The sequence below is a fragment of the Arvicanthis niloticus genome, chromosome 8 (assembly GCF_011762505.2).
Source record: "Arvicanthis niloticus isolate mArvNil1 chromosome 8, mArvNil1.pat.X, whole genome shotgun sequence".
In the NCBI taxonomy this organism is placed as follows: Eukaryota; Metazoa; Chordata; class Mammalia; order Rodentia; family Muridae; genus Arvicanthis; species Arvicanthis niloticus.
In genome coordinates this window covers 87167950-87185950 of record NC_047665.1, presented here as the reverse complement: position 1 = coordinate 87185950, position 18001 = coordinate 87167950, and the positions used below count along the sequence as shown (strand labels likewise).

The following is an 18001-nucleotide window of genomic DNA, read 5'->3' as shown; positions in this document are numbered from 1 at the left end:
CCAAGGAGGAGGACACTCTTAACACATATCAGAACCCTAGGCATGGCTGTTAGAAGCCATAAAAAAATCTCACATAAATTTTAATGATGTTAAGACAGTAAGATGTTGTATTCCCCCGATCACTACTCTTTTTTGTTTTTTTTTGGTTTTTCGAGACAGGGTTTCTCTGTGTAGCCCTGGCTGTCCTGGAACTCACTCTGTAGACCAGGCTGGCCTCAAACTCAGAAATCCACCTGCCTCTGCCTCCCAAGTGCTGGGATTAAAGGCGTGCGCCACCACCGCCCGGCTCTGATCACTACTCTTAAAAAGCTACGTGTTGACTGTCCAGAAGCACCTGCTATCAGACCCGTGGGCATGGATATGCGGCTCTGCCCTAACACCCTACACGGTCAACAACTGACCTGCTAGCCATCACCTTGACCCTTGTCAATGCCCAATCCTGCCTTCACGGCCACAGCCCGAGGGCTGGGCATCATGGCCAGCCTATACAGTGTCGGGACCCAACCCAGGGACTCATGTGTGCCAGGCAAGAGCTACACAAATCAAGCCACAGCCCCAAGCTGCACTGTTTTCTTTGAAAGCCAAAATCCCACACTCAAGACTCAATGGGGGTGGGGGTGGGTGGGGGCCGGGGCAAGAGAGAACACAATACTTTTAATTCCAGCACTTGGAAGAGGCAGGAGGATTTCTATCAGTTCAAGGTCAGCGTCATCTGCATATAGAGTGTTATAGCTACACAGCGAGACCCCCATCTCAAAGAAAACAAAACAATAAAAACAGGTCTGGGGAGATGGAGTCGTCGCTGCTCTTTCTGAGGACCCAGGTTCAATTCCCAGCACCCACATGGTAGCTCACAATTGTCTATAGCTCCAGTTTCAGGGATCTGCTATCACACAGACATACATGCAGGCAAAATACCAATTCTCATGAAAATAAATTTTTTTTTAAATTAATAAAACCTACACACGTATTAGCTGCTTCCTTAGTCTATTTTGTTATGTCCTGTCCTGACATCCCCAGGACCTAGCCTAGTGTCCGCTGAACAAAGGTTCTGTCTCCCGCCGAGCCCTGCCCAGCCTGAGCCACTTTCTTGTGCTCCACACCTCGAGGAAGTAGAAGCGGTCGGGGCCCCCCTGGGAGTAGTCCTGGATGCTCTCCAGCAGGTCTTCTCCGTACTCCACAGTGCAGCGGCCTTGCACGTCGCTGAAGTTGACCACAGCTTCCTCGTCACTCCAGTAGAGCAGGTTGATGTCAGCATGGTAGGTGGCCTGGATGGACTTGTGGGTGTTCTCAGGCCTGTGAGGAGGATACCAGGTGGGTACTACTTTACCACAAACTTATAATTACAGGCCAGAGCACCCTCGTTTAAAATGCCTGGAACCAGCAACTGGGTGCTGAGTCGGAGAATACGAATCTTATTAGTCTCGTACACCTCACACCACAGCTTCAAGGCCTTTCATTTGTTGAGAGTCTCTTGCTCTGCTGCCCAGGCCGACCTCCAACTCAGTGATCCCCCGGCCGCAACAGGACCACAAACATCAGCTACCATTCCAGTCGCCCAGGTCACTTTAGGCAGCATTTAAAAAAGATGTATTCATTTTATTAAATAGGTACGGGTAATTTGTCTCCATGTATGTCTGGCTACAGGCCTGTACAGTGCCCATGGCGGCCAGAAGATGGCATCAGGTCCTGTGGAATCAGAGTTACAGAAGACTCTAGCCACCATGTGGGTGCTGGAAAGCAAACATCCAATCTTAAGTACTGAGCCATCTCTCTGGCCCCTATGTAGCGCTCCGTCTATCCGTGGCAGCCTGTAAGACGAGGTTGGCTGTAGAATTTGAGGATTTTGGTTTGAGGATGCTCAACCTATAAACTGCACCATAAAAAAGCCCACATCCAGTCCAGTCAGCTGGATGGCTACCACCCGTACTTGGCCCCAATACCACAGCAGGAATGGGATTCCTGGGCACCATCTCTGCTCTCTGCCTTCATCCCACCCATCAAAGCTGAGTGCCCTGCTCTTTTGTAACTATATTATTACAAAGACTCCAGGAGAATCCGGTGTATAGCAGGTGCCTGTTGTCCTATCACTTGCAATGCTGAGACAGGGACCTCAAGTTCCAGCTGTGAAGCACACACTGGTCCATCTGGAACAGTCTGCTTTCACAGAAGTCCCTCATCACTTCCAGTTACAGGATTTTTATAAGGGAAAGACTGAGGGCTGAGGCAGGAGGATCAATATGGGAACAAGGCAGGAGTGGACCACATAGTTTCAGGAGAGCCTGAACTCCAGAATGAAACCCAGTTTTGTTTCAAAGACAGGGTTTCTCTGTATAGCTTTGGCCATCCTTGAACTCACTATGTTAGGCCAGGCTAGCCTCACACTGTCAACCAGCATTCACAATCAAGGAAGGCAAAAGCTCGCCCGAATGCACAATGGTGTGTGTGTGTGTGTGTGTGTGTGTGTGGTGCTGAGCAGGCCCGGGGAGGGCGATGGGCGAGCAGACAAAGGGAACGGTTTGGGAAGGAGGACCCAGACACATTCCTCTGCCCCAGCTTTTGGTCCTTGTCAGACACAGGTTCCCCACTGGTCCACAACTAGGAAAGCCCAAAAGATACAACTCAGCAAATACAGCTGTGCCCTCGGGAGAGCCAGAAGCCACCTCCACCAGCAGAGCCTTCTGGAAAGGCCTTGGGAAGGCAGAGCCCACGCCCACCTGTAGAACTTGTACAGCCTGATCTTGATGTCCGCCTCGTTGACCTTGCCTTTCTTCTTGCCACAGTGGATCTCTTTTATCCGGCCGATGCGATAGGGTTCTGGGGCGTCCAGATTGCTCCCTTTGATGTAGTCCGAATACTTGCGGTAATGCTCGGGGTACAGGTTCTCATTCACAGGATCCCTCTTTGAGCGTTTCACGGGGCTGGCCACTTTGATGCTGCAGAGAGGAATAGTGGAGGGTATGACCGGGCCCGGGGCTGGAGTCTAGGTGATGGGTTGGAGTAAGCAGAGTCCTCATCACATCCAAGTACCATTAAAGAAAGATAACACAATACAATCTCATGGAAAGTTTGAAACGCCACCCGATCCCCAGAGCTCAGGCGGGTGTGTATGCTTGCACTTGGATTTGGGACTGATGGAGGAGGGTCAGGAGGCCCACCTGGACCTGCCCCCCAGCCATGTGGCATTTCTGGTTTGTGACAAGATCCTGTCAGCAAACACAAACAAATGTCACAGGATGACTTGACTAAGAACAGCAGCTTCAAGAGGACACCATACCATCTCCCCAGGTGTCAGCCAACAAAATAACCACTGCATTCTGAGAAGCCCATTGCGACCCCAGGGCTCCCAGGTGACACGACTCTCACTTCGACTATGGAGAACGGCTGTAAATGTGGTGCTGAAGGATGGAACCTGAGAAAGCCCGAATTTGGTCTAACCCATGACAAAGCTGGCTGCCCACTCTGGCTAGCAGTTGCCTTGACTTTCCTATCTAGGCTTCTACAGTCTGCTGCAGTCCCAGAGGCCCCTCTGAGAACCCATGTGTGGCCTACATGCTGTGCCTCTACCTGGTACACGACACCATGGGGAGCAGCCTGTAGAGGACAAGCAGAACTAGGCTGGCAAAACAGCACCAGAAGCACAGAGGCACCACCTGATTCCTCAGCAGTTCCACAGGTCAAAACAACCAAGCTGAATTTGGGGATTAAGGTCCCACTGGGCACTAGGGAAATGGGTCCTCAAGAGTAGATGCTGAGCTATGGTTTGGTAAACTCGAGCTGCGATTCCAACTTTTCTTAGTGCTGAGGACACAGAGTGGATGGAGGGTAAAGGTGATGGATTCCGAGGTGTCCTGCTCACAGTAAAAGATCTCATTAGCCAGACCATGGGGAGAGCACTGCATTTTCAACAGGCTCAGACCTTCAAGTTCTGGCAGGCAAGACCCCATCAGCTTCAGGAAAAAGATTACAGGGAGGACAACAGAGCCCGAGGCCTCACGGATGTTGAGAGGCAGAGCTGAGGTAGGAACAGACTGTGCAGCATCACAGCCTCACGACTCAGATGCTGAGACTCCCAAGGCAGTGCACAGAAAGCCAGGTCCCCAGGGCTGAACTATCAGCAAGACGGAGTACTTACAAGGTGAGGAATGTCCCTGAGGGTACGCCCTCAAGGAGACAGTGGCAACAGAACCTCTTCTCTCCTTCACTTACTTGCCAGATGACATGAGCTCTGTTACCCTCAGGCTTAGAGTGATATCTGCCCAACCTTGTACTGGAACTTCCAAAATCCAATGGCTTCCATTGTTACAACTCAGCTACACCAGGGGTTTTGTTACAGTAATAAAGCTAAGAGCTTAGAACTGAAATGCAGTCGTTGGCCTATCAGCTTCTCACTAGAAACCAGAGTGATGGTCTAACACTGGCTTTAGGGGATCAGCTGGGAATATCACAAAGCCAGCTGATGACTGGTTTGGAACATGGGGTACTCACTTGAAAGTAAAGGCCTCAGGAAGCAGGTACACACTGTCCCCCAGTCGGTAGACAACACCATTCTTGGTGATAGAACTGCAGTAGACCCGGCCATCCACCTCCTCAAGTTGCTCCAGGACCTTGGGCATTTCTTTTTGCCTCAGCTCAGCCAGCCGGATACAAGATAGGCAGAATCTGCAGAAGCCAAAGCAAGAGTAGAAACTCAAGGCTCTCAGGTGGCAGAATGATGCCGGTAGCAGCCACTGAAATCCAAGAACATAGCTGCAGGTGTCTGAAGAACTACCCCCTTTTCCATGTCTACACTTTGAAGACAGTTCTTGGGGACCACAGCTCAAAGACAGAAACTAACACTAGACACAAGCCCGAGACTGTGAACACCAACAGCAGTGTGCTCAGGCAGCGTGCCCAAGGCCCGAGGCTACAACCCAGTGCCACAAATGAGTACTGTTAAACAGAGGCCACACCTTGCTCAAGGCAACCTCAAGTGGTCCATACATTTTAAACATCTCCGTGATGTTAGGTCTCTTTGGTCAGCAAAGAACACAACTGAGAAGTAAGCCTTTCTTGACACCACAGAGCAGGGCCGGGCACGGGGAGGGCCTACGATTGGCTCCCACACTTACTTGTGCTTGTTGTCCTCTGTCGGCTGGGTCTTGGGTGGGGATTCAAACCTTGCGTACTCCTGGCAGTACCAGAGCTGGTAGAAGTAGGTCTTCCCATCCTCAGCCCCTGGCAACGTGGTCTCAGGGTCCATGCCTCCCTATGGAAACAGGCTCATGTCAGCCCCAGCTCTAATAGTGGGACGGAGTATGGAAGACAGAGTATGGGGGCGAGAGGAGGCACTCACCTCCATGGCCCAGTTCTCAGAAGGCGCCTTGTAGATGACTTTAACCTTGCTGTGGATGTAGGAAAGCTGCATGTTCTCACACTCGCCCACCAGGAACAGCTCCAGGGGGTCGGAGGTGGCTCCGAGGACTGTGTCCGTCCCAGCACAGAACCAGTGTGCATGGAACATCTGGCCATTCTTGTCTTCCCACAGTGCTGTGACCCTGTAGCCATAAGACAGAACGGGGAGCAGACATCTCATGTAACAGCAGAACTTGCGGTTTATTCTGACACAACTGGACCTGAGGTGACTGAGAGAAAAGGCAGGCGCACACACCTGGCTAGATACAATGGTTTGGAAGAATCGTCTGGGATGACGGAGACACAGTCGCCCACCTCCAGCGTCTCCTCGTCGATGCTCACCTTCTGATAGTAAGTTCTGTTCTCTTCAATCTGAGAGCAAGTGACAGAGCTCAGGTGACAGTCATATTCAAGGCTCTCACTACATTTAACCTGGGTGGCGGCGCTCCCTGACTTTCTATGAAAATTACTTGGGACTAAGGGTGTGTTGGTCAGCAGTGCAAAGCAAACTTAACAGATACCAGACTCTGGGCTCCATCCCTAGCAACCCAACCCAACCCACCCCACCCCCCCACCCCCCAAAAAAAGAAAAGACGACTTTTGATTTATTAAGTCAAGGAGGATGGGATGGCTCAGTGGATAAAGAAAGAAGCTGGCCTCCAAAGTCGATTTGTGGGACCAACATGGAAGATGGAGACTGGTGACTCATGCAATCTGTCCCGACACACCCGTGCTGCAGCAAACTCGAGTAAATGTAATAAAAGAAAAAAAGCCAGGTGTTCTGGCCCACACCTTTAATTCCAGCACTTTGCAGGCAAAGGCAGGCCTACCTAGTCTGCATTGAGTTCCAGGCCAGTCAGAGCTACACAGTAAAAAATTTTGACTCAAAGACACAAGCTGCTGAGATTGGTACCACATGCCTGTAATCCTAACACTGGGAAGGCTAAAAAAAAAAAGGACTAAGATTAAAAAAGAAAGAAAGAAAGAAAAGAAAATGCAATTCCATGGAGAAGAGCGCTCACTGCTCTTACAGATTCCGTTCCCAGCACCCACAGTGGCTCACAACCAACTTAAACTGCAGTTCTAGACGGTTCCATACCTTCTTCTAACCCCAGTCATCTACATATGATAAATCTAAAACTCATAAAAATAAAAGTTCTAACTCACCCAGGACTATACAGTAAGATCCTATCTCCAAACCAAAACAAAAAGTCCAAGGCTTCTGATCTTTCCCTGGTCTTGGCTATCCTAGAATATGCTGTATAGATCAGGCTAGCCTAGAACTCAAGATATGCCTGCCTCTGCCTCCCGAGTGCTGAGATTAAAGGTGTATGCCACCACCACCAGGCTTAATTTTTATAAAAACAGCAACGAAACAACCTGACAGGGCAGCACATGGCTCAGCACTTGGGAGGTGGAAACGGACCATCACAAAGGGTACCAGCGTATGAGCTACTACTGTGCTACAGACACAGTCAGGTACAGACCTCTAGCCCAGCATGCCTGGGGCCTTGCATTCCACTCTCAGATTCAGGAACAAGGGAAGGAAAGGGGACAGCAGCTGGGCAGAGGCCCTTCTTCCACAGGCCAACCAGCATGAAAGACAAAGGGGGCCTCACCTTCACAGGCTTCCCAAGCCAGGAGATGCGATCCTTATTCTGCTTCTTCTTCTTCCCTTGATTCAACTTTTTGGGTGATGGCATCTCTGGCACATCATCATCGGCTTCCTCGTCATCATCTGCCTCCTTCACGGCCAAATTAGGACACCTGTAAACACACACTGAAGTCAACCCCATTGAAAAGCAGTCCGCTCCACCTCATATCCCTGAAGAACACACATCGCAGTCAACCCAGCGAAAAGCAGTCAGCTCCACCCCGAGTCCCTGAAGGACACGACATGGGACACTTGCCTTAGCCTCCCTGGCCCCATGGTTATGTGAGTGGAACATAGCATAGCCTACCTCCTCTTGAGGCAAGCCTGCTTACTCCGCCCAGTGCCACCAAATTTAACCATATCTTTGCACGCCTTGCACTTCCCACACTCAGGCTGCTGACAGACCTGAAAAATATCAATCAGCAATTCTTAATTAGGAACTTTCATCTTTTGTTTGGCTTTTTTATTTTTGTTTTTGAGACAAGGTCTCGCTACAAAGCTCTGGCTGTTCTGGAACTCACTATGTAGATCAGGCTGGCCTTGAATTCAGATACTCCTGTGCCTGTAGCTGAATGCTGGAATTAAAGTTGTGTGCCATCACACCCAGGCCCAGGAACTTCTAATAACTTTCAAAAATACACATGTGCAGGGCCAGTGGGTAATGGTGCCAAGCCTTATAACTCAAAGTTCAACACTCAAGACTCACAGAAAGATAGAAAACCAATTGCACAGTTTCTTCTGACCTTCATATGCACACTTAGCCCATGAAAACACCTCACTAATGAAAGATGTTAAGTGTGAAACATCTGGCTTTGTGCTGAACAGTTTGCTCACCCTTCCCCTGAGCACTACAGCATGACAGCCACACATGGCTTTAACCTGTATTAGGTATCAAGCCATCCAGCTGCTCACAAAGGGCATATACAGATGCCACGACAACACGATACCCTTATGGAAGGGGTGTGTGCATCTGAGAATTTGGAGAGGACACACCTTAGAAGCTCACGAGCAGCTCTGTTGAGGTGTCACAGAGCTACCGGAGTCCCCACCAATGAGTAGGAACAGCCCATAACAAAAAACAGACCAGAGAACAAGGTAACCGAACAGGGCCATCAAGCACCCACTCCATTTAAAAACCACCACCACTACACACCACCATCACCCACAACAAAAAGACATCCTTCAAACAAATAAACATCAGATACCAGGACACTGAGAAAAGTCAAGGAATGGCGAGGGCAGGGCATCCTGAGGGCTGTCATGAGAGAAAGGACATGCCACTATGGGGCGTGGAAACCCGCCAAGCTCTATTGTACCCAGGGAAAGTCAAAACATGACTTTCTCTGAAGAAAATAAAACTCCAGCTGCCAGAACAGCACATGTAGGATACCCAAGTCCCTCTACAGCCTGAGACAAGGTGAGCCCAGTAAGCTGCTGTCAGGACAGGCTGACATCACAGGTCTGGGCATGGTAGGACATACCCGGGTAACCAGTGCACACAAGGCAGATGAAGGAACTCTAGCAGTTTCAGGTCAGCCTTCTCCACAGAAGTGCCTCAAAACACATGTGCATATGTAGGCTATAGTTTATGATAAATTGGCAGCCCAGGCTGACCTCAAATTCACTATAAAACTGAGAATGACCTTGAAATCCTGATCCTCCTGCCTCCACTTCTCAAGTGCCAGGATCACAGACCTGTGCTTCCATGTGTAGCTTCACCACATTATTTGAAGCCTGGGTTTGCTAGTTTCATGTGATATAAGGTAGATTCCAAGGCTGTCTATATGATAAGGATTCACAATTCACAAGAGCCAGACATGGTGGCACAGGTCTGTAAACCCAGAGAGGCTTCTACAGTCAAAAATCTAAACTGAGAGAAATGTACACTTTCAGTCTAGACAGAATCCCAGGAATGCTCTCTCTTCTTTTTTTTTTTTTTTTTTTTTTTTTTTTTTGTTTTTTTGAGGCAAGGTTTCTCTGGATAGCCTGGGCTGTCCTGGAACTTACTCTGTAGACCAGGCTAGCCTCGAACTCAGAAATCCACCTGCCTCTGCCTCCCAAGTGCTGGGATTAAAGGCATGAGCCACCACTGCCTGGCAGCTGTCCGTTCTCTTAACACCCACAGGAAATAGAGGCAGAGCTATCATCTCTCAGAGAACACAGGTTCTCTGAAGCCAACAGCATCATCCAAACCAAAGGCCCTGGACACTCTGACTTCAACCCTCCCTATCTGTCCACCTGGCCCTTAATGCAGGCAGCTACCCCAAAAGAAGAGCTAAGGGTGGCCCACTCACCTCACAGACGCCACACCGGCGGCGCTTCGAGGCATTCTCCTTGTCCTCCTTGTCATCCTTCTCAATCTGCTCTGAGAAGAAAGTGTCAAAGATCTGATAGACCAGCTTGGTGGTGGTGGCTTTTGTGGGAGCTTTGTCCTTCTCCTTGTTAGAACTGATGATGTTACGCCTTGATGCTCGCCTGAGGGAAATGGCCACCATTTCAGGGAACCAAACACAGGAGATTGCCTCCTCTGGTCTCAAGCCTCCCATCGGATTCTTGCTACAGCCTTACCTCTGTCCCAGGGAGACACCAGCCAAATGGATCAGGGCTCTCATACAGGGAGACAGGAAGATGGGGGTCTCGTCGTCGTCCTTGGCTTCGTCGTAACTTTCCACCTGGCTCACCACAAACTGGGCGTGGCGCAGGAGGGAGTCCTCTGTGAACCGGTTCACATTAATAGTAGAAGGAGGGACAGTGGTCTTTAGGGGGAAGAAAAGAAGATCAGATGTTTCTAATACTTTGCTTCCTTGTAATGCTGGGGGAGGGAGAACCTAGTACCACTGCAATGTACCTCAGCCCCCACCCCCACTCGGGGAGTCTAGGCAGGGACTCTACAACTGTGTCCCACCCCAGGCCTGCTTCATTCATCTACCAAAGCTCTTCTAGGGGAAGCAGATTCTCGTATGTGGATCCAAACCCACCACAGAGAAGACAGAGCTCTCACCTCGATCTTATTGATCAGGTCCTCATAGACGGCATCAGGATTGCTCTGCAGGAACTCAACCACAATCTTGCTGATGTAAATTTTCTCCTGCATCAGCCCAAATATTGGCGCATACTCCTCACTGGGATCCATCAAAACATACTCAGCGAATGCTAGGAAGGAGACATACAACTTGTGGCTTTAAAGACTATGGAGGAATGACCAGTCCAGTCAGGCTGGCTAGCATTTCTGTCTCCTCCAACACCTGTCATTTACGCACACAGCTGCTTGGTTTAAGTACTGGGGTCTTGTCACGTGGCCTAGGCTAGCCCTGAACTCCTCAGCCTCCTGAGTAGCTAGGACAACAGGGTCTGCTTTGTCCAGCAGGTAAGACTTTAAAATGCTGTTTCAGGGTCAATGAAATGACTCACCAGTAAGGACACTAATCTGCAAGCCTGACAACCTGAGTTGGATCCTAGGGATCCACATGATAGAGGGAGAGGGTCAGCTACGAGTTGTCCTACATGACCCCACACGCATGCTATGGTGCACAACACTCACCCATACACAGTACGTGTAGGAAAAGAATTTAAGGCCATCTCAAAACTGATGGCCTCCAGGCTGAACACGGGACAAGTATGACTCTTCCAAGCTTCCAGAAGAGTCTAAAATGTATCCTACAACCTAAAAAACCAAAGCAACAAAAAACCCACAACCAAACCCCAAAAGCCCAACTTCTCCATTAGCTAGTACCACTTGGGCCAGAAGAAAAGGAACTTAGCGAAGCTCTGGACCCATTCAAATTGTAAGCACTGACTGTTGTATAACCAGAGGATCCGCTTCCAGGCCAGTTATGAACACTAGTCACTGGATCCCCCCAGGCCTGATAAAACCTCTGCCTGAAGCCCATCAAGCCCAGAGAGGCAAGAGGGTCCAGGATGCCTGTGACCGGGCAGGTGACTCACCGGTGGAGAAGCCAATCAGCACCTTCTCGCCGCCGTCAAAGCCGCTGATCCACCACTGATTGATTGGCCCAAGGTTTTTGCCATTAATTCCACCTGTAGAAAAAAAATGTCTTCCTATAAGAAACAGACTAAAAACATGGTGACTCACAACTCACATCACTGGCAGAAGACCTAGCCAGCATGCTGCCTCTCCAAGGTCATTTACCCAGTTAATGGCAGAACTTTGAGCTCTCCCTTGAAGCAGTACCTCCCATGGGATATCTTGCCTCCTAAATTTGCTTGCTTCTTGAAACAACCCTCGTTTGAACATTTCACGTACCTTCTGGAGATGGATTTTCGTCATGAATTGCTTTGGCACAACCAGAAAAGTAGAGTTCAACGTTCTTCTCAATAAGACCAGTGTCGAAGGGACACAGGTGACCTCGACTGCAATACACACTGAACAGACAACAAACATCACTTTACCACCCAGCCCAACACTGAGAGTCATAAACCAGTCTTTCACCCAACAGTGACTCTCACACCCTCTCCTGCACTACAAGCAGATACCAAGGTCGGAGGGTCCTCTGAAGCTGGGGTTGTAAGTGGTTGGTTGTGAGCTGCCCTACATAGGTATCAAGAACTAAACTGGAGTTTACTCTCCAGACTAAAAAGAACACTGTAGTACCAGGCCTGATCCTGCCCAAGGGTTGTTTCTACTAGTCACTCAGCCAACACAGAGTCCCTTATGGCTCCCAGCTTCTCCTCCACCTGGGAGCTGGCTATATAACTCACTGAAGGAAGCCCACCTCAGCTCCGAGGGTACCACAGTCAGACCACTGCTGACTGCTATCTACAGGGCCGGCTTCAACTGGCCCCTCAGGTCTCCTGCCTATTAGGGCCTAGCCCTCTAGATCACTGGCAGACAGCATCCTTTATGGGAATCAGCGTTCCCGGGGCAGGGAGGAGAGAACAGTCACCAGCCAACTGGTAGGAAGAATATCGACAGTCACACTCAGGGATCTTGACCCAAATGGCCCTAGGTACTTCAGCCCATGGTGTGGTCACCATTATAAGAGCACCCAGAGTAATGCCTACTGGGATGCCAATGGGTGCTTCTGAGGGGGGTCCTTCCACTACAGACAGCCCAGGACTTGTGTATCCCAACCTGGTCACGTCTTAGGCCTGCTTCTCCACCAGCCACTATGGCCTCTGCATTTACTGCCCTGATTGTTCAGGCCCAGTCTGAGCCTTCAGGCAAACTAGAGGGCCTTGGCCTCCTCACTGTGCCCACCGGCCCTCATGCTAAGGCCTTTCTTCATGTCAGGCCTCCATCCTGACTGCAACTTTGCTTTTGTCACTTCTCTGCTCCTCGGGCTCCTCACTACCTAGGGCTGTTAGGCTGAGTACTACCAACCCGAACTCCACAGTCCCAGCGGTGAGCATGGGAGTACACAGCCCACAGGAACGGACGTTCTGACCCTTCCAAACAAAGGGAAGCCGTCAAACCCCCAGTGCACTGAAGAGATACTGTCTGAGCTATGGATGGTGGACACACCTGTAACTCCAGCCCTTGAAAGGCAGAGGCAGGAGGACAACAAAAACCTCAAAGTTAGCCTGGCCTAGACAGCTGTGTCCAAGGTAGGAGGCCAGTCTGAACTCTAGTATCATTTCTAGATGTGATCCCAGGATGCCTTGTGATAAACACACCAATACTGCAAAACAACCCAAATCCAAAGTGCTTTTGGGTTGCAAGTATTAAATCATCTGAGAAAGCCACTGGTTTTCTGTGACAAGGCGGCAAGGCTCTGAGGTGCTACACCTGTGGATTTGGCACCCTGCAGAGTTGGTCCTTGTGTGAGCACAAGGACGAGCTTCCGAATGGCACAGACTAAAGATTTAACTTACAGAGCTGCACTGACCACAAGCGGCCAACAAACCTGGCGGCGTGGCTTGGGATGAGTTCACTGCCTAGAGTGCAGAAGGCCCTAGGTCCCAGCTCCAGCACAGTAAAAAACATTAGAACAGCAACAAAGATAGGCCTTGTAGCCAGGCACAGTGGGGAACACCTTTAGTGCCAGTTAGTACTCAGGAGGCAGAGGCAGGAGGATCCAAGTTGAGCCTAGCCTGATCAATTTCAAGAGTTCTAGCCAGGACTACATAGTGAGTCCTGGTTTCAAGGAGGGGAGGGGAGGGCAAGGGAGGGGAGGGGAGGGGAGAAAAAAGGAAAGGAAAGAAGAAAGAAGGAAGGAAGGAAGGAAGGGAGGGAGGGAGGGAGGGAGGAAGGAAGGAAGGAGGGAAGGTAGATTTAGCTCAGTGGTGGCACACCTGGAATTCAACACTTGAGAGCTCCCTTTGAAGGGAGCTCAAAGACAATCTGGTGACATAGTTAAAGACCCTATGTCTCAAAAGCCCAAAACAGGTCTGGAGGTGGCGGCGCACGCCTTTAATCCCAGCACTCGGGAGGCAGAGGCAGGTGGATCTCTGGGAGTTCAAAGCTAGCCTGGTCTACAGAGTAAGTTTCAGGACAGCCAGGGCCACATAGAGAAACCCTGTCTGGAACAAAACAAAACAGAAAACAAAACCAGGGGCTAGGAATTGGCTCAGCTGGTGAAAGCCTGCCTAGCATAGTGAGCTCTGGCTCCCCAGAACTACAGAAAAGTCAGGAGACCAAGGTCAGCCACTACCTGTCAAAGTTGGAGGCCAGGCTGGACTGCTTAAACGAAACCCTGTCTCAGAAACAAAACCAGGAAACCCAGCAAACAGCAGCAGCAACAACAACAAACAACTTGTGGTCGGTGTCCACCCACGCTCAGTCGGCCTCTTGACTGTGTAAAGGACGAGCATCATGAGAAGCCCTGTGTTAGGACCAAGGATTATATCTGGATGCCCCGAATATGGGCACCTAAGAGTAGGACATCACCACAGGCAGTCAAGCATGGTGATTACCTGAAGGAAGTGAACTTATGCATGGGAGAGTTATCATAGGCATCAAACCAAGACGAGTCGGAGTCATAGATGGACAGTTTCTCACTGGTCAACATCTGGGGTTCATCCACCTGAAGGACAGGGGACAGTTGAGACACGGGCACCAGGTGACAGGGGATAAAGGGACAGGTGAGGGCAGAAAGGGACTCACAGCATCTGCAGGGTGCTGCTGGTACTTCAGATCAGGGTCATCTAGGTACTGGCCACACTCAGGGCACTTTGGGGGGTTGGCCTGTGGGAAAGACAGGTATAGCCTGAGGGCAGCTCCCGACATCAGTTATACTGCTATACTACTGCTGGCCACATTCCTGCAGATGCCCTTACCTTTGGAATCACACTTTTGTTCTGAGCTGCTTTTTTCTCCACTCTGGAAGGAAGCACAAGGTTGTTGGCCATTTCATCAACTAGAACTACACCACCATCAGTCTTGCCTCCTCTCCCCCTAACCAAGTGCAGGTTGGTGCCAATAAGCACAGTGCCTGCCAGGATGTTGAGGTCTAAGGGACCCTCTATCAACGTGGCCAGCAGAAGCAGAGTGTCCTGGTCTGCACTCCCACAGAAGCTAAGACTGCTGTGGCAGCTTGCTAACAGCCACCTCTCACCCCACTTTCTAGAACAGTCTTACAGCAATCACCTGCTCTGTACAGGAATGGTGAGTGGTTCCAGTTTTTTACGTGTTGTTTTTCGTCTCTTCTCCTCCTAAACAAAGGGAGCAAGAAGAACAGAGAGGGTCAGGACACCTCTTGGTTTGGAAGGCACTTTAAGGTTAAGAACTTTTTATGTGATTATCACAAAACTCAGGAGGAAAGGTGGTTAAGGTCAGGTAATGAGGCCCAAATTATGCCCATGTCCAAATCCCTTAAGTCTGCCCTAACCCCACTACTCAGAAGCCTAGGACTGTGAGCTGGAAGTCAGCCTGGGATACTTGTTGAGACCCTATTTCAAAGAAAGAAAAAAAGCTAGGCAGTGGTGGCAACACCTTTATCCTAGCACTTGGGAGGCAGAGGATCTGAGTTTCAGGTCAGCCTGGTTTCGAGAGCAAGTTCCAGAACAGAGAAACCCTGTCTCAAAAACAAAGAAAAAAGAATAAGCAAGTGCCCCCAGCATGGACACATTAGGTGCCAGGGCACTTAAGAGAGAAGCTATACCTTTTTCACTTTCTGAAACAGGGTTTCTCTGTGCCACTCTGTCCTGGCACTCACTCCATAGACCACACTGGCCTCGAACTCAGACTGGCCTGCCTCTGCGTCTCAGATACTGGGATTGAAGGCATGTACCTCAACTGCCATTTTTGTGGGAAGGGGAAGGACATTAGAGCCCAATGTCTCCTTGTGCTGTGCAAAGCTATGTGAGGACACAGCAACATGGGTGCAGTCTGGGAGCCAGAGCAGCCTCTCCAGTAGCTAACTGTGGGGTTCTCCTAAACAAGGACCGCTTGAAATCATGAAGTTCAAAAAATACATGATTTACTGGAGATGCACATCAGAGGCATCTCCTGGGCAAGGCAGCATAAGATCAGTGCAATTCAGAATTCCTTTCAGTAAGAAAAGATTAGATACGTTGCTACTTTGAGAGTCTCAAACTAGACCAGGCTGGCCTCCAATCAAAACATCTGGCTGTCTCTTGCCCTTTGCCTATGGGATTGCAGCTACTTTACTGCTTCTAGTGAGCTATGGAATTAGAACGGCAGTGTAAGCGGTAAGTAAAGGAAGGAGCTGGAGTGAACTCTGGTGCCCCATACGATGTCAAACCTGCTGGTCCCCGAGCAGTCCAGGCTCCAGGGACAGAAACCCTGGGTTATGGCTTTTACAGAAGCATTTGGAGACAGTGCTATTCTGTCTGATACCTGTCTTACCATTTCATTTCCTGTGTCCCTGGTTTAGGGAGGGTACCCACCTGGTTTAGGGAGGTTAGATGGTATGTGTACTTCAACTAAGCTTCCTTGAACTGTCAAGTCAGTCTCTAGGTTCCCCCCCCCCCCTTCAAAATTCTCTAGCTATGTAGCCCAGGTCAACACTGAATTCTAGATCCTTCTGCCTCGGCCTCCTGATGCTGGGATTATGGGCATGAGCCAACATGCCCTGCTTTCCCGATGCTGTTTTTACAGTTCAAATTAGGACCCATACAACACTAGGTGATGGTCACAGGGCCACTGTTATCTGCAATCCATCATTAACCAAGTGTTATATAGGCTGCATGATTCAAATACGTAGTCCTACTTGTGGAAGATAGTCTGGTTTTCCCAGTTCTGGTTCTAGCCAGCCCTATCTCCTGCAGATGCTGACCTGTTGGCTGCTTTTCGGAACATGGAGGTGCTACCATGATTCTTGTGGCATCTTGTGAAAGTACGGTGGCCAGTGGTCATAGGTATGTACCACTGGATGACCTGGAGCTCACTATGGCCTCCTGGGCAATTTGAAAGCAGCTAGCCCCCCACCATACCTGGCTCCTTCTCAACCTTTCACCTCGTTTTTTTTTTCCACTCTGCAATGCTGGGTATGGAATCCAGAGCCTTGCACAGGCTAAATGACAAGAGTGGCCTCATGAACAACTAGTCTCATGAACAACTAGTCACCGAGGTTTGTTGACCACAGACACCCATTACTTCAAGCAGCAAGAAATAAATATGGCTCAAGCTTCAAACAGAGGTTACACACAAAAACCGTGGTTTTAAGTAAGTTCCCACAAACCAGCAAAGGAGAGAATGAGCCTCTTGCCCTCTGCAGCTTCTGGTCAGTTTTAGGTAAAAGCATCAAAAAGACATTAGGTGAGGGAGGTTCGGCGGCTCATGTCACATTCCGGCAGGGGACCAAGGTAAACCTGGACTACAGAAAAAGACCTTGCTTCAAAAAACCAAAAGCAAAGACTAACAAACAACACTGAGTCAGAACTGATGCTGTGGCTTAGTGGCAGAGAACTTGGCTCTCATCAAAAGACAAATGATACAAGCGGCTGAGCGGACAGATGAAGCCCACAGTGCCCGAGCCTGGGCTAAAATCTCAGCATTTGCTCACCACCCCAGAATCCCTAGAGAGCACAAACAGCCAGAGAAGTGACAATCAAGCTGTAAAACCACAGGACACGTTCCACAAACCACAGCCCACGCTGAGTAAACCCTCTACACGATTTGTACCAAATCTGAAACGAACACAATCACGAGCCACATAATGATGCATTGGTCAGCATGGACCGCGCAGATGACAGTGATGCGGGCTCTGTGGTCATCTGGCACCTTTGTTTCTGTTAACCACATGCCATCATTTTTACTTGTTAGGGACAAAAATCACCTAATGATTAATTTCCTGGAACATACTCCTGGGAATAGCACAGAACTGCACATAGTCTAGATCTTAAGTTCATGCTGTCAAAGACAGCACACAGGAAGCCAACTGACATGGGACACACCTGTGTGCAACAATGGAAGTGCCAGGCATGTTTTAAGGAGACCTTATCTTAATACAAATAAATCCTTCGACTAGGAGTGTGGGAGCAGACGAGGTATGTGCTGGTATTTTATGTGCTGTGCTATATGCTCTTTTCAGAGCAGGTTCTTCCAGCTTAAAGAGATTTTAAAATTACATCTATCTTCTGTATGCATATGCATATGTATGGGTGTCCATAGAGCATGGCATGCATGTAGCAACCAAAGGATGACTTCTAGAGTTTGAGGTCAACCAGGCCCTGTCACAAAAATGAGTAAAATAGAAGTGAAGCTAAAGACTTGCTCAGTGGTTAAGAACGCTGGCTGTGCCAGGCAGTGGTGGCGCACGCCTTTAATCCCAGCGCTTGGGAGGCAGAGGCAGGTGGATTTCTGAGTTCGAGGCCAGCCTGGTCTACGGAGTGAGTTCCAGGACAGCCAGGGCTACACAGAGAAACCCTGTCTCAAAAACAAACAAACAAAACAAAACCAAGAACACTGGCTGTTCTTTTCAGAGGACCCAGGTTCAAGTCCTAGCACCCACAGCCAGTTCCAGGTTATCCCACACCCTCTTCTGGCTTCTGTGGATACTGCACAAATGTGGTATACAGACATACACACAG

General features: G+C 49.6%; 1 protein-coding gene across 3 annotated transcripts in view; it reads right to left on the bottom strand.

Annotated features, from left to right (window-relative positions):
* Dnmt1 (DNA methyltransferase 1) overlaps positions 1–18001 on the bottom strand; it is a 47168-nt gene that overhangs the window by 6002 nt on the left and 23165 nt on the right. For all 3 annotated transcript variants that reach the window (XM_034510633.2, XM_034510636.2, XM_034510635.2), the window contains exons 13-29: positions 14595–14659; positions 14285–14327; positions 14112–14192; positions 13922–14031; positions 11313–11431; positions 10994–11086; positions 10050–10201; positions 9617–9804; positions 9343–9523; positions 7356–7453; positions 7014–7161; positions 5651–5766; positions 5336–5537; positions 5112–5248; positions 4489–4662; positions 2718–2936; positions 1104–1296 (exon numbers count right to left, since the gene is read on the bottom strand). In XM_034510633.2, coding sequence (XP_034366524.2) covers positions 1104–1296; positions 2718–2936; positions 4489–4662; positions 5112–5248; positions 5336–5537; positions 5651–5766; positions 7014–7161; positions 7356–7453; positions 9343–9523; positions 9617–9804; positions 10050–10201; positions 10994–11086; positions 11313–11431; positions 13922–14031; positions 14112–14192; positions 14285–14327; positions 14595–14659 — 2319 coding nt within the window. The remainder of the gene's footprint in view (positions 1–1103; positions 1297–2717; positions 2937–4488; positions 4663–5111; positions 5249–5335; positions 5538–5650; positions 5767–7013; positions 7162–7355; positions 7454–9342; positions 9524–9616; positions 9805–10049; positions 10202–10993; positions 11087–11312; positions 11432–13921; positions 14032–14111; positions 14193–14284; positions 14328–14594; positions 14660–18001) is intronic.